The sequence below is a fragment of the Brachionichthys hirsutus genome, chromosome 4 (genome assembly GCF_040956055.1).
Source record: "Brachionichthys hirsutus isolate HB-005 chromosome 4, CSIRO-AGI_Bhir_v1, whole genome shotgun sequence".
NCBI lineage: Eukaryota > Metazoa > Chordata > Actinopteri > Lophiiformes > Brachionichthyidae > Brachionichthys > Brachionichthys hirsutus.
The window spans coordinates 7,678,633-7,694,436 of NC_090900.1; the positions used below are offsets into that span (position 1 = coordinate 7,678,633).

Below are 15,804 nucleotides of genomic sequence, written 5' to 3' on the forward strand. Positions count from 1 at the left end.
GGAGGTATAATCTTGCCAGACAATTTGATTTAAAGGGGTAAAGGCAGCCATATTGGCAAAGGAATGCTAGCCTAGCTAACATTAGCTCCCTCGCTTCTGTCATCTCTCTACAGCTGTGCTGCTCAAACGGACAAACAAAGCTGGCGTCTTTGAGTCGTGTCAGCCGAAAACACAAACACTTCTCACTCAGTGTCGAGTTCTAACCATTAAAACGACTATTCAAAGGCAACCCCCCCCCCCCCCCCCCCCTCCAGGTAGCTTTAAGCTAACATCGCAGGAAGCTATAAGATAATACAGTGAGACATTTTTGAACTGCGCAGTCGCTTTTGAACGTAGCCACTCTGCTGTTAACAAAGCAGTTGTAGTAAATGCAACAGATATGAAGCCCAGAAAAACACCGCAACACTTTAAGGATGCTCCGTCAACGCCGGGGAAACGTGTCCTGAAATTAAACCAGAATTACTTCACTGGTTGTCAGGCGAGCCTCGACTTTTAAACTCTGTGGGTATTAGTACACGAAGTTCCAGGTATAAGGTACAAATGAGACACTGCTGCTCTTTGTTTTGTTTGTGATCACAGGCCATCTTGTGTTGTGATGATAAATATACGCTCAAATTGAGTTCGTGGGAAAAAACACACACACAGAGAGATGAGCTTGTAGAACCGAGGGGTCAATATACTTCATTATTTTAAAATGTCTATGAATAATTTGCTCTTTGAAAAAAGTAATAATAAAAGAGGAATGCCTTATATAACCTCTCCCAGTGTCTGAATTGGCTTTAAAGTGTTGTTTTATCAGACTAATGCTGCGAAACTGTCCTATAAATATAGGAGAGAAAAAGACAAAGATCCTAGTCTGGAATAAAACTGTATGTTTTGCTGATGATGATCTTATTAACCATGAGGTTGCCAGGATACTTTGAGATCCTGCCATAGTGAAATAGGTTTCTTGTGTCAAAGTATAGTTAACAAATCATAAGACGATATCAATGTCTGTACAGCACACGCAGGTTTCTGTGTAATGAAATGACCACAAGGTAAACCGGGGGACAGTAAAGTGCGGAGCGCTGTAGGCCATGAAGAGGCCATCGACTGATGTCCGCTCAGAAGCTCATGGCGTAAACACAAAAGATACAAACATGGGTAACGCAGAAGGAGTGACATGAACCTGAAAGGTCACGCTGTAAAATCTGTTCAATCTGCGCGTTCTATTGTCCCATCGAGCTTAATAGTAAAAGTAACAGTCTTGAAAGGGGGATTTGAGTACAGTGTGTGATTACATTTGGCTTATTCTTGTCTTGTTTGTTTCTCTGTGAACAGTTCCAGTCAAAGAAAAAGACAGTTAAGGATGCAGGAGCCCAACAATGGATTTCTCCTTCTCTTTCATGCAAGGGATCATGGGAAATACAATTCAGCAACCCCCTCAGCTCATTGACTCAGCCAACATCAGACAGGAAGACACCTGTGACACCGGTAGTGACCCGGGTGAGGATGGTGGACCCTCCTACGATGCTGCCCTGGATGCAGAGTTTTCCTACCCGCAGTCGGCCTCAGAGGACCTGGCGCAGGTATCCAACGGTTACCCGCCAGGTCTTGGCATTTATGAGCCGCAGGCAAAATTCTCCATGTACTCCCAGTTCCCAAACGGCTCTGCTAACGGCTACGGGGCCATTCGGAGCTACGGAGAGCACGGCCTCATGCCAGGTGAGGGGACGGTCCTGAGGGGCCCGGGCCTCCAAGAGAGATCTTTGTCTCCGGTTTCTCCCCCTCTGCCCACGCATCACCCACACCTCCACCACCATCATCCTCATCATCACCATCACCACCACGCACACCTCTTCCACTCAAACCCACCTCACATACAGACACACACGCATCCGCAGAGCCCTCCACCGACCCCACTGCCCTCCCAGCACCACGTGCCCCAGACTCCCCACATCATGACACACACTCTGCCCCATCCTCCCCCGTTGCACCTGCCTTCTTCCAGTCCTCCTCCTTCCCTTGTGGACAGCACCCCCTCGTCGCAACACTCCCACACCATATCCATCACCCCCGGTGGGGTTCTGAAGAAAACCAGTTCCCCAGAAATCAAGCTGAAGATCATAAAGACGTATCAGAATGGAAAGGAACTGTTTGAATCTGCGCTGTGTGGAGATCTGCTGCAGGAACTCCAGGTAATGCATGTTGAGTTAGCATCACACACGCATGCTGAGCCCAATGAAAACGTTATGGCCGTTTGTTTTTGTAATGTTTAACCCATGGGTTAGGGTTAAGCATGATGAATGCTGAAATTGAAACGTTTGTTACTAAATCTCTGAGTAAAAATGTGAAAAATATAATATATTTTTCCAAATACAAATACAGCTTCTCACATGAGAGGATCAGGGAGCTTTATTTATTTTATTGTAATTCAGATATCTTTGGGTTTTATTCAAAATAGGCAAGATGATGATGTCAGACCTGATACTTGAAAAAAAATCAAGATGGTGGGTATTTTTTGTGCTGTTTGTATTGGTAAACTAGAAAAGCACTCGGAGAGCACGGACCTCCGCCAAGCAGCTCATTCCCCTCCTAACATGGTGATCTGGATCATCATCAATAGTTTCAAAATTGTTCTTGGTATCTTTATACACCAACCATGAAAAGTAAAAGAGAATTGGAGTTGATGTGTATTTGTAACTGATTTTTAAATCCATAAATGGGGTTTTCAATATTAAATTTGAATATTGAAAACCCCATTTATTCTGAATCTGTCCTCATTCTGGATCAGATCAGGAATACATTTCACATGAATATTGGACCCCTTTATGACTGATTTTTGGAATGAATATTTTTTTTTTTTACAATATATTATTTTTTGAAAAAGCCTCCCATTATGAGTAAATAGGAAAATCCAGATTTTTTTTAATCCAGATGACTATCCGGATCGCTCTCAAAATGTAATGAGATGTAAATTCGACCAAGACCCATCTTCAGATTTTTTTCATCAAGATCCATCCAGCAGTTTTTCCGTAATCCTGCAAACAGACAAACACCGTCAAAAACATAAGTTCTTTGGCGGAGGTAACAAATCCGTTGACATGCTCCGGGGTGGAATTGACTCAGCTATAAGACGACGCTTGTTAGAAATCTCTAACATTAAATGCACAGTAGAAACTGTGAAATTTCGTGAAATGGATTTGTTACTCTGAGTGCGTCTTGGGTCAATTGTCTTTTCAACAACATCCGAGTTTTAAGTTCAGCAGAGATTTAGTTCTGACTTTACCTTTTAAAAAAATAAAATAAAGTTAACTGAATTGTGTTTATATTTTTCTTCAGAACGAGTCTCAAAAGAATGTGGCCACTCAGATGCAGCGCAGACATGAGAGAAAGAAAGAGAAGAGGAAAACGAGCACAAGGCTGCAGCTGCAGGTTCCAGAGCAGAGCCTGAACCAGAGCCAAACACAGACAGGTACCACAGGCCTGACAGACGACACCCACCTCCAGCCTCAGCCAACAGAAGCACGCACGGTGCAGACAGAGAAGCCGCAGGAGACCGTTATCAAAACTGAGCCAAAGACGCCGAAGGCAAGACTGCTGCTCTTCCTTGCTGCAGTTTCAATTTTTGCCACACTGATCACTTCAAATGTCACCAAACTCAGAATTCACCTGTTCACCTTCATGTTTAGGTCCCAAAGGTCCATCACCCATCTGTGATCCAAGAGACGGGCTTCTGTAAGGAGTTTGTGATAGGAGATCTGGTGTGGTCCAAAGTAGGCACCTACCCCTGGTGGCCCTGCATGGTCTCCTCAGACCCACAGATGAAGGTCCACACACGCATAAACACCAGAGGTATGAACACAAGTTCACCTTAAATCACCTTGCACTCTAAAACGACCCGTTTTCTTCCTCAAATATATGACGTGTTACCGACTTGAAAAGACAAAGTCTATCTTCCTTTCTCCGGCTCCGTGCAGGTCACAGGGAATATCACGTTCAGTTCTTTGGGAGTGTTGCTGAGCGAGCTTGGATCCACGAGAAGAGGATAGTCATGTACCAGGGGAAGCAGCAGTTTGAAGAGCTTCAGGCTGAGACGCTGCGTAAAGCCACAAACCCTGTAGAGAAACAAAAGGTAAGCACGAAAGAAAGACAATCCAGAATCACAACTAGATCAGCCTGAGTTATTTATGTTCTTCAGATGCTATATCGGCCTTTTTGGGCGAACAATAATTAAAGTTAACTTTAAGCAAGAGTCTGTGCTCCATGTTGTCCATGTGCAGCTGAATGTGGTCCCCCCCCCATATCCTCAAGAAGGAGATTGTTCATGACACTTTACTCACATTCAGGGGATGTAGTAACCCTAGAATAGCATAGTACAATATAATGTATGTAGTATATGGGTTACGTCTCGTAAGTCTGTAGTGCGTCTTGTTTTATTTAAACCATCATGGATGCTAGCTCCAATACATATTGAGTAGTATTGGTAGTAGTATACAGTATTGATATTTTTGAGCCAAAGTCAGATTTGTTCTGTTCAGAAATCGTTCATCAGTTGTTTTTGCATCTTTTTGATTGATTTCTTCTCCAGCTTCTGAAGCCTATCCCTCAGCGGGAACGTTCTCAATGGGAAGTGGGCGTGGGCCACGCTGAGGATGCCTTAGTGATGACACGGCAGGAACGGATCGACAACTACACCTTCATCTATGTTGACCCAGACCCTAATGAAGCCCCACCAAGCAAGAAACCCAATTCCAGAGCTGAGAAACGAACCCGTCGCTCCAGTGGCTCGGTCCGTAAGAAGGAGAACGGGGGAGCGAAGACGCCCGACAGGGAGCAACTACCACGGAGACAGCTGCCACGCAGACAGTGTAGCGTTTCAAATGCAGAGGACAGCTCCAACTCCCAGGCCTCAAATGAAGAGAAGAACCAAGGCGGGGACCAGCATACGGCCTGCTCGCCAAAACAGAGCGCTGGCTGTGATGCACAACAGCAACAGGACTCGCCGCCACCTGTCAGGGCGTGGAAAACAGCAGCCGCCAGAAAGCTCCTGCCTCTCTCCATCACCATGAAGAGGCTGAATGTTGAGATAACAAAGTGCGATTGGCCCCTTCTGCAGAAAAATGCTGCTCCCTCTCCGAAAAAAGACAGAGAAGACGACCAGGAGGAGCGAGTGGGGAGAGAGGCCAGGCAGCCCGACCTGGGATACTGCTCCCCTGAGGTTGGTGACAGACAAACATTAAGACCTGACAGTTATCGTTAAGAGTGTTTCAAATATTGATGCTTTCAGCAGGACAGCAGAGCTAAACCTGAGCCCAGTCCTGAGGAGGAGGAGGATGCGGATGAAGGGGAGGAAGAGGGAGAGGAAAGGAGAGGCTCCCCTGCCAGCCAGAGTGAAGAGGGAGGAATGCAGCAGACATCCTCGCCTGGATCACAGCACAGCAGTCCACAAGGTTGGTGAAGAAGCAGGCCTGCAGGGTGTTTCCGTTGGTACGACGGTACGAGATGCAGCTCAATACTTGTTCATGTTTTCAGGTTCTCAGGAGAGGAAACTGCAGCGGCGGTCAATCAGGAGCAGGTCTGAGTCAGAGCGAGGCAGCGATACCGTCCCTAAGAAGAAAACCAAAAAGGAACAGGTATCATTCAGAACAATCACAGCTGCAACGTCCGGTTTGATCACCTGGATGTGTTTACTGTGTGTGGTTTTACGTCTCATCTGTTTGTGTTTGTGTTTTTATGTGGGTAGACCGAAACTGCCACCATTAAAAATAAATATAAATGAGAAAAAAAAAAAAAGAAAAACAGGCGAACATTTCAACCCAAGACACACTTAAGACGGCCCCCTCATTTGAATAAAGAATTCTGCTGCTTTTTTTGTCTGCAGCGTGAAAAAAATAAAAGAGCAGAGAGCTTTTGTTTATTTACTGATATTTAATTATTTTATTTTTGTATTTATTTCCACATATATTTTAAATTATTGAATCTTGTTTTATATTTTTTTATTTATATTAACTGTTTTTTATTTATTTATGTATATATTATTATTTTTTTGGGGGGGGGTACCATTTACATTTATTTTTACCGGTAATTGTGAAAGTTTTGGTCCTCCATAGTCAAAGGCAAACGTGCAGTAAGTAAAAAACATTAGACATTAGTGGGACATGTTGAATTGAAATTAGATTTATTTTTGAACATGAGAATCAAGAACAAAGAAGCATTTCATATGATATTTCTCACAGACTGCTTCCTGTTTCCCATCGGTTGTCATTTTGACTGTAAAATTATTTTAAGCAATGAACCAAGAATGTCTGCTGGGATGTATGACATATTGTGTTGTGACAAAGTTGAGCCAGAATCAACCTTTAAGTCAAAGTGTTGTTTTTTTATTTTGTGTTAAATCTCCTGCCACAAGCAGAGTAATGGAGTAGTTCATGCCTGTATTCTCTGCATCAGTAAAGCATTATAAATGAATGGAGGGGCCTTTTTAATCTAATCAACGGCCACCTTCTGTCATTGCCCACACTTTGCAGGCGGTGACGGCTCCTGAGACCACACTAAGAACAGGCTCGCAGAAAGGTAGGAGATCGCCGCTTGGCACATTCTGTCACCGTCTGCGATGGAAGAACCTTAAAACTCTAAGTCACGAAATCAGTCTGCTTTCTGTTGCCTCTCCATAACCCGACAGGGGCTAGTGAGATCTCAGATGCCTGCAAGCCCCTGAAGAAAAGAAGCAGAGCATCAACGGACGTGGAGATGACTTCTTCTCAGTACAGAGACACCTCTGACTCTGACTCGAGAGGCCTCAACGACCCACAGGCAGGTGTAGAAAGCACAACTTAAACAGGGCGATACTGAATATCTCCAACGTATGGACTATATATTGGGCTGTCTGTGGTTTGATCCCAACCGTCTCTACCTGATTCAGTGTCAGACAGCCCCCTATTGCTCCCTGCGTGTGTTCTGGGGGTGTGTGAACTGTCATGTGAATGGTTAAAGCTTTCGAAAGCTGTTTTTGTGTGTGAATGGATGCAGGCTTGCTTGTACCGTAAGGCACTTTGTGTAGGTGTTTAGAGTAGGAATATTTTCTGTAAATACACACTCATTTATTGGTCTCCACCATGCTTTAACCTCACAGGGTTTATTTGGTAAGAGCCTTGATAGTCCAGCAGCAGCAGACGCTTCGGATACTCAGTCCGTTGACTCGGGATTGTCTCGCCAGGACGGCGGCACCGGCAAGAGAGACACGGTCTGCCAGGTCAGTGCTGGGCAGGACTCGTTTCTGCTGCTCGGCCGTTCTGCCAAGCCATTCCAGGTATTGAGTTCTGGTCGCCTGTATGTTTGCATGCAGATCTGCGAGGCGTATGGAGAGGGCTTGCTGGTGTGTGAAGGTGACTGCAGTAGACAGTTTCACATGGAGTGTCTTGGTCTGACTTGTCTTCCTGAAGGGAGATTCACTTGCTTGGAATGTAGAAATGGTGAGTGGATCTTTCCAATCAGCCGTCTGTTTCCTTGGGCTCTTTTAAACTCAGACGCTCTGCTCGTTTTCTAGGCAATCATCCTTGTTTCAGCTGTAAAGCAGCGGGCCGGGAGGTGACGCGCTGCTCTGTGTCCGGATGTGGCTGCTACTACCACGAGGACTGTGTCCGTGAACTCCCTGGCGCCACCAGCAGTCCAGGAGGAGGCTTCTGCTGCCCTCAGCACAGCTGCTGTACCTGCTGCCTGCAGAAAGACTTGCAGCGAGCCAGTAAAGGTAAGCAAACTTCCGGTTTGTTCTTTTACTTTCTCTGGCCTCCTGCCCGGTCTGCCTGTCCTGGGCCTAACCCTGCAGCGGATACTGTAGGCCCGTCAGCAACTCCTCAGGGTGAAGAACATTTAAAGATCAAAATGATCTATATAACTGATCATTTTAACTGATTTTGACCAATCAAAACGATGATCTGAAGTAGTAAGGAGCCAGATAATGAAATCGCCATGGCAGTACTTCTGAGTATGGATAATTAATAAAGAATTGCAAGAGGAAGAAATGACTTTGTAATACAGAGGACTAGGAAAAGGTGCTACTTTACCGCAACGAAAGTCTTGTGCTGCATTTCTTGCCAAATATTTAATGACCCAGTTTTTCTGAGAACATCCGGTTCCACCTCAAACTAAAAGTGCTGTATTTGGTTTGAGGAGAAAGTCATCTGCAGTCTGCACAAATGGTCTAGTCTGTTCCTGGAAATGCATTATGGTGCATTATCACAATGTTCCCATTTGTGAAAGGGAAGTGATGCAGCAGGCCTGCAACCGAGTTTCAGCATGTTAAAATGTTTCCTGGAAAACTTCTGTGAAAGTAAAAAAAACAATCCGATGTGCAGGACGGAGCGTCACCGTGGAGCATTCTTTTCTGAATGTCCATCTTTAATTTTGAATCGGATGAGATTCAAGTCATTTGCAGGTCATGCCATTGAGTTGATAAGCTTTTCCCCAAGGAACATTTTTTGCTCTGTTAGTAAGGACTTAATCATTCCGTGCATTCGTTGAGGTAATGAGAGCCAAAACGCGTCTCATTCAGAGAGTCCGACTCTTCAGTCACAAAACTTGAGTCGTGTTTCTGCCCATTTTGTCCCCCGTTCGTTCTGTTGAGCATTTATCTATGTTTAAGCTACGTTACTGTGAGCATTCTATGCTGGTGCTTTCATATCTTCTGTGGTATTTCTCCCATTTTGCTTACACCTGCGGCAAATCTAAGACACGGCTGACTTGGAATAACCGACGTCTGCAGACAGCAGAAAAATATTTCAGATTTGACATCAGAAAACCGAAATCTTGATCATTGATTTTTTTTTTAAGTATGAAGTGTATTTTTTTTCTGATTTCTTGAAATTATGAAGGTTGCTTGTCTTTCTTTAGTATACAAGCTCTGAACATTTTCACATCTCTGGTTTTTGGTTCTGTATCAGTGTTTGTGTATTTCACATAAGGCCCCCCCGAGTCACTTCTCCTCTGGTTCCCACCCAGGCCGCCTGATGCGCTGTATCCGCTGCCCGGTGGCCTATCACACAGGAGACGGCTGTGTGGCAGCAGGCAGTGTCAGCCTCACCCATCACATTATGGTCTGCAGCAGCCACGGCAGTGCAAAGAGGAATGGCCTCCTCTCCTCCCCGGTCAATGTGAGCTGGTGCTTTCTGTGTGCCAGAGGTGAGCAGGATTATCAGAGGCCTCGAACAAACAGAAATCAGTTCTTTAGTCCTGCACTTCACACTGGAGCCATCAGCAGGACCTGATCGGCTTCTATGATTGTAGTTTTTGCATTATTTTTGTCCCAAAATATTTTTTTTCTGCAGTAACATCTCTCGAGTTTAACCTGAAACCCTGATACTTGATTTATTTTGGGGTTTTTTTTTTTGTATTACTAGCTTCAGGTTGTTTTCACTGAAGCAGTGATGAGAGAGAAATGATTGGTCCAGGCTGTTTACACTGCACTCCACTAAAAAGTAAAAAAAACCTGTCATGGATGGTGGCGAGTGAAAAGCTGCAGCATTTAGCTCCTTTCTTGTTTAGTTTAGTTTAGTTCAAGTGTTTTGTTTAGTCTCTTTGTGTTGGGACGGACCTTCTTTTACCTGTTTCTTCTGTGTGTGTGTGTGTGTGTGTGTGTGTGTGTGTGTGTGAGAGAGAGAGAGAGAGAGAGAGAGAGAGACTGTACGTGTGTATTTGTTCCTTCTCTCTTTTTTGTGTGTGCATTTTTGGGTACTTTTTGCGTTTGACTGCAGCTCACCCACGTCTCTTCCTGTGTGTCTTGTGTAGGGCTCTTAGTGCAAGACCTTACTGACACCATATTAAGTTCATATGCCTATAAGTCCCACTACCTTCTGACTGAGTCAAATCGTGCTGAGTTGAAATTACCTATGATTCCCTCTCCTTCGTCAGCTACCAAAAAGAATGTTGGGAAAGGTAACTGCACAGTTTTTCTCTTTTGTCCCACTGGTCTGTGTCTGTGTTGTGCCTGCTCCGCTTCAGATGTATTTTGTCTTCTTGTGCACATCTTTCATTTCAAAGCCTTGCAGTGAAACATGAATTGACTGTTCGGATGTGCAGTTAATTTTAATGTGGAGTGCTGCAAAGTCATCTCTGCCAATTTTCTTGACATGGATAACGTTGAGCCTCATGGAAGAACTGAAGTATTCCTTTCTTTGGGTTTTATGCGGGATCTGATTTACCAAACTACACTTGTTTCAAATCATTCCATCATGGCTTAATCACAGATGTAAATAAACAGTTAATTCAATGCCGTTGCTTCACTTTAACAACTTGGCATTGGGCCTTTCTAGGTCACTTTAATGGAGCAGACTGCTGCAGTTATTAATGTGATTTGCTCTAGCGGTGCTGAGCGGGGAGCAGAGCTCCGCCAAGGCCAACAGCTCCTTTTTTCATTTAGCCTTTTCCTTCTTCGCTGCATGCCCAACCCTTCTAGCAGGTTTCATCAAATCAGGAAGTTTACGTGTAATAGACAGAGACTGTGGGGTTCAAACACCCAATCCCGCACTGTCTAGGAAGCTTGAATCTGCTGGGGGTGGGGGGGGGGTTATTTCTAGCTGCAAGAAAGAATTCAAGAAAGAAAGTTTCAGAAGTTCCTGCATGAGGCTCAGAGGGAGGTTCGTTCGCTCTGTACACGAATAGTCAAACTGGGCATCAGCTGTTCTTTACATTTCTGTGCAGTAAAATTCTATTTGGTCGTCATAGCAGCGCTCAAACTACTGTATGATGCCCGGTGGCAGGGTGCTTTGGAGTTAGTGTGGATTCTGTCTTGTGAAGCTCGGCACTGTTGGAGGTGCGCTGCTTCTCTGCTTCTGCACTCTGGGCTTGTTTCTGACATGAAAGGCCTCGTCCAGGCTCCCCCCCCCTTTTTTTTTTACGCCGAATGCAACTAAGTTTTATTTTTGACTGAAAGTCTAAAAGGAAATGGCATCTTTGCTCACCTCATTGTCTTGAGCTCTGACCGGCCTTGGATGGAATGTAGTCTCAATCAGGACTAAATTTAAGTACTGCTAAGCTCCCCAGTAGGAGGATGGAGAATTAAAGTTAACTTCAGACACTGTGATGCTTCATTATTAGTAGAGAAACATTTTGGAAATTGCCGAAATATAATACAAATGTGTAATTCCATGCAAGCTGGTCTACGCAGGGTGCAATATGTGTGATGAGAAAGGTTTGCTCTCCTGGCAGGATTGCATGCCTGCTTTTTTTTTTAATTGACTAAAACCCAGATTAGCCATTAACCTGCTGGCTTTTGTGCGGCAGCATGAGTTTCCCTTAGACTGGTCTTGGTACAGGGCTCTGAATCTGATCAGACATGCTGTAACTGCTGCAATAGAAGCTGCAACTGACTCGAGAACACCATGCAGAGGTTTCCAAACGGCTTCAGTCTTTTTCACACCAGACGGCTCTCAGGAGCCTTTTCTCAACCGAAAAGCTCCGGGCCTCAGGTTTTCATTTCAAACTAACAACCAGATGTTATTGTGGGAGTTGTTTTCCCTACAAGGACACCGTTTCCATATCACGCTACATGTTGGAAAACCTCACCTTGGTGTTTTATTTTTATACTTTGAAGTATTTTTACTTCTCTCAGGCTTGTCTGCGAATGAGATTCAGAGTTTGTCCAGGTTTTAAGGTGCAACACCTAATCATCCATTCCTCCTCTCTTTGCATACCAAATTCCCACAATGCATGCACACACACACACACACACATGTACATCTATACAAATGTAGGAGGCAAGTTGCTGTGCTGCGACTCATGCCCGGCTTCCTTCCACCCGGAGTGTCTGGACATGGAGATGCCGGAGGGGCCCTGGTCCTGCAGCGATTGTAGGGCGGGGAAGAAACCGCACTACAAACAAATTGTCTGGGTCAAACTTGGTAATTACAGGTATGTTGAGAGCATGGATTATAGACCACTGTACTGTTTATGGTTTAGATTTGTCAAAAGTTTAATTCTTATTTATTAAACTTGCTGTCAAAAAGAAATCCCATGAAAATAAATTAAAACGTGAAACTGAAAGCTGTTAGAAAGTATAAAATGTTGTGTCACTGTTTACGTTGAGTCAGTCCCGCATTCTCTCGCTGTCGATTCAGATCAGCTTTAAATCAGGCGTGAAGGGATTAGTGTTGCCAAATGATCAAATGAAAAGTATTTAAACGGCTTCTTTGTTTAAACATACTTTAGAGTCCACATGAGTCAAAAGTCTTAAATCATAGAGACATTTGAATTTCACTTAACACATCAGTGTCAAACTACCGGTACTATTTTTAGCCAGCAGATGTTTATTCTCCATTTATAAACATTCTTCTCAAGCCTTCTGACTTCTGATCAGACAGACAGAAAAATAAACATCATTTACAGTATATAGTTGACAATTCCAACTTTGATTCACGGATCACAAAAAATGGTGGCTTATCTTCAGGCTACAGTAACTAAGGATGTTTTTACCACCGTCTCCTCCTCCTCCTTCCTCTTGCAGGTGGTGGCCAGCGGAGATCTGCAACCCTCGCTTAGTGCCATCGAACATCCAGAGCCTTCGCCACGATATCGGCGACTTTCCCGTCTTCTTCTTTGGGTCCCATGACTACTACTGGATCAACCAGGGCCGCGTCTTCCCCTACGTGGAGAACGACAAGAACTTTGTCACGGGTCAGGTCAACATCAACAAAACCTTCAAGAAAGGTAGTTTCTCCTCAGCAAGTCTCCTTTTTAATTTACAAATGTTTAGATTCCATCTTCTCAAGCTGTGAAACGGCGAACTTCTGAGACTTTGTTTGGATGATTTAGCTTTGGATGAGGCAGCGAGGCGGTTTCAGGAACTTAAGGCACAAAGGGAAAGCAGGGAGGCTCTCGAGCAGGAACGCAACTCTCGCAAACCACCACCCTACAAATGTATCAAGGTAATGAGATCCTAATACACCCCCCCTCACGATAAATACTCTAATCAATAAGTCTGTTTTTACATTTGCCATACGTTTTGTTCTCCTGTGTTAGTCGAACAAGCCAGTCGGGAAGGTGCAGGTGCACGTAGCCGACTTGTCGGAAATCCAACGATGTAACTGCAGACCAACAGACGAGCATCCCTGCGGCCTCCACTCGCAGTGTCTCAACCGCATGCTGCAGTACGAGTGCCACCCACAGGTCTCTATAGCTCACCAAAGGTTTCTTAACAGCAAAAGCGATGGTGCAGTCGTGAGAAATAGCCTTTCTAAAGCCTCTTGTCTTTTTATGCTGTTGTCATCAGGTGTGTCCTGCAGGAGACGGCTGTGAGAACCAGTGTTTCTCCAAGCGTCTGAACGCAGAGACTGAAGTGGTGAAGACAGACGGCCGTGGTTGGGGCCTTAAGACCAACCAGTTCCTCAAGAAGGTAGGTGTTGAGTGTGACCCTCGATCCTTCGCCCAGTCCAGCGGATTTGTCAACTGGAAACACAAAGGGGGAGGTCGCAGGTTTGCATTTGATCAGAAGAAGTAAAAAACACCTGAGGAACATTGTGGTACTGACAAAAGTGAGCAGTCACAAAAACACATTGAGTAGTGTACTGCGAACAAACAGCCTTTCACTAAGTGGCTTTCAAAGACGAAACACTTGTGGCGTGACAGGAAGCCGAGAGGAGAAAATATTGGATATTGAAGTACTTATTTAAGACACTTATCGTCACTGCAGTCACAGTTTCAGGTTTGAACTTTCAGACATGAGGATGTGCAAAAAAAATATATAATATTTAAAGACGGTTCAAAGGTCAGGGACTCAGTGGTTCTGAAATCCGTGTGGCCTTGCTTGTGATTCCTGCCTTGCAGTCTAATCAATTTAAATTTCTACGCTGTCTGATTGAATCTGACAGTGTCTGTTCGTGTTTGTTTCCTCCAGGGTGACTTTGTGATGGAGTACGTCGGAGAGGTGATCGACACGGAGGAGTACCAGCAGCGAATCAAGCGGGCCCAGGAAAGTCATGTAACCAACTTTTACATGCTGACCCTCACGAAGGTAACATCAGTGGCGCAGAAGCATCATTTGGGGGAGAGATCTTCAGAAAGCATTGCTTCATTCCTGCCGTCCGTCTGTCCTCGCAGGACCGTGTGATAGACGCTGGACCCAAGGGAAACTCGTCTCGGTTCATTAACCATAGCTGCAGCCCAAACTGTGAAACGCAGAAATGGACGGTCAATGGAGACGTCCGCATTGGACTCTTCGCCTTCTGTGATATTGAGGCTGGTGAGTTCTTAAATGTGCTGTCAAATCTTCAACGTTTGTAGCATGTACTTGGGGGGGGGGGGGAAAGGCTGAATGATCCATTCCATGGAAACGGTTCCTGCAGACACAGAGCTGACGTTCAACTACAACCTCTACTGCGTGGGCAACAGGAGGACGACTTGTCACTGTGGGTCAGACAACTGCTCCGGGTTCCTCGGGGTGCAGCCGACGGTGAGGAAATACGGCATCAGCAATATACCGTTCAGTTCCAGAGCAATGCTCTCATTTCGCTGTCAGTGTGGAGTCCGATTTCATATTTTTACGACGTGTCCTCCAGAGTGCTGTGGTGTTGGAGAAAGAGGAGAAGGCCAGGAACGCCAGGCTGAAGCCGAAGAAGCGCAAGTTGAAGCTCGAGGGCAAGCACGTGCATGAATACGTCTGCTTCTGCTGCGGCGAAGGAGGCGAGCTGGTGATGTGTGACAGAAAGGACTGTCCCAAAGCGTACCACCTGCTCTGCCTGAATCTCACCAAGCCACCGTATGGTAATGAAAACGGGACCCGTTTGTTCAGCATCCTTTCAGCTGCACGCCAGGCCTGCTGTGTGTTTCTGAAATAATACAAAACGCCTCGTTTATGGGACCTACCCCAAATTTAAATCTTATGTTTACACTGTATTGTAAAATACTTTTGTCTAGTAGTGATTGAAACCGCTCTGGTTACATTTATCCACTGGTTGTTAATCAGAACATGTACATATTATAAATCATCATCTCGCCACCCTTGAGATTGACCTTTAAACCCTCAATAGGCTTCCAACAATTGTTCCGTCTCCATAATGGCCTCTGTCTGTATGCAGGGCGTTGGGAATGTCCTTGGCACAACTGCAGCATTTGCGGCTCTCCGGCCTTTTCCCTCTGTGACTTCTGCCCTCGCTCGTTTTGCCGGGATCACGATGTAGGAGCGCTCGCCCTCTCCTCCCTCGAAGGCCGCCCCTGTTGCTCCAGCCACGACCCCGTCAATCCCCTGGGCTCCAGCTCCAACTCCAGCTCAACCCAGTCATGCCGCTCCCCTGAGAGCACCATCAGGGTCAACGAGGACGCGGAGACAGAGCCGGGACACCAGGAGACAGAGTGACATTGCACTTCACCTCAATACCTCATTCCCCTTTAGGTGCTCTCCTGTTGGCCTCCTGGTCTCCCCTCCACCTCTGATCTGTAGCAGCGGACTATGAAAAGGGACTGCCGTGCTTTTTGACCAGTCCACTGCCCCCCCGCCCCATGAGACACGCTGGCAGACACCTCGGTGCTGCTTGAGGCTAAAGCAGATCAACACGAGCGTCTGTAGGAGAACTGTCCGTGCATCATTTGCCCCGTTCTCCCCGCCTCTCCCCATTGAAGCACCCCCACTAATGCCCTCTACAGCTCACCACGGAAGGGTCCTGATCGTCGCCTCATTTTCTTTTTGTTGGTATTTGTACAGCTGTGGAAATTTCCAGTGTTGTCACCTCGTCAGTTTCTGGCACTTTGAAGACCCCCGAGCTGTAGTAGACGTCTGGCCCACAGGGTGGCAGTACAGAGACGAGCCAGCCCTCCTCGCTGTTCGTCACTCCTGAC

General features: G+C 45.6%; 1 protein-coding gene across 1 annotated transcript; it reads left to right on the forward strand.

Annotated features, from left to right (window-relative positions):
- Positions 1 to 1,364: 1,364 nt before the first annotated feature.
- nsd3 (nuclear receptor binding SET domain protein 3) lies at positions 1,365 to 15,325 on the forward strand. Its single transcript, XM_068761012.1, has 24 exons — positions 1,365 to 2,177; positions 3,322 to 3,570; positions 3,672 to 3,834; positions 3,960 to 4,114; positions 4,571 to 5,200; positions 5,270 to 5,432; positions 5,515 to 5,615; positions 6,510 to 6,555; positions 6,665 to 6,795; positions 7,115 to 7,234; positions 7,328 to 7,454; positions 7,529 to 7,729; positions 8,980 to 9,159; positions 9,766 to 9,912; positions 11,730 to 11,886; positions 12,479 to 12,681; positions 12,787 to 12,899; positions 12,994 to 13,140; positions 13,244 to 13,366; positions 13,868 to 13,984; positions 14,071 to 14,212; positions 14,316 to 14,422; positions 14,529 to 14,733; positions 15,048 to 15,325. Exons 1-24 carry the CDS (start codon positions 1,365 to 1,367, stop codon positions 15,323 to 15,325), a joined length of 4,818 nt encoding a protein of 1,605 aa, XP_068617113.1.
- Positions 15,326 to 15,804: the final 479 nt, after the last annotated feature.

What these genes read in the sequence shown, in the direction of transcription:
- nsd3 (XM_068761012.1), top strand. Translation starts at nt 1,365, where the DNA reads ATGGATTTCTCCTTCTCTTTCATGCAAGGGATCATGGGAAATACAATT. An exon ending in AGAGAGACACGGTCTGCCAG is followed by an intron (nt 7,235 to 7,327) that starts GTCAGTGCTGGG and finishes GTTTGCATGCAG; the next exon opens with ATCTGCGAGGCGTATGGAGA. An exon ending in ACATGCTGACCCTCACGAAG is followed by an intron (nt 13,985 to 14,070) that starts GTAACATCAGTG and finishes CTGTCCTCGCAG; the next exon opens with GACCGTGTGATAGACGCTGG.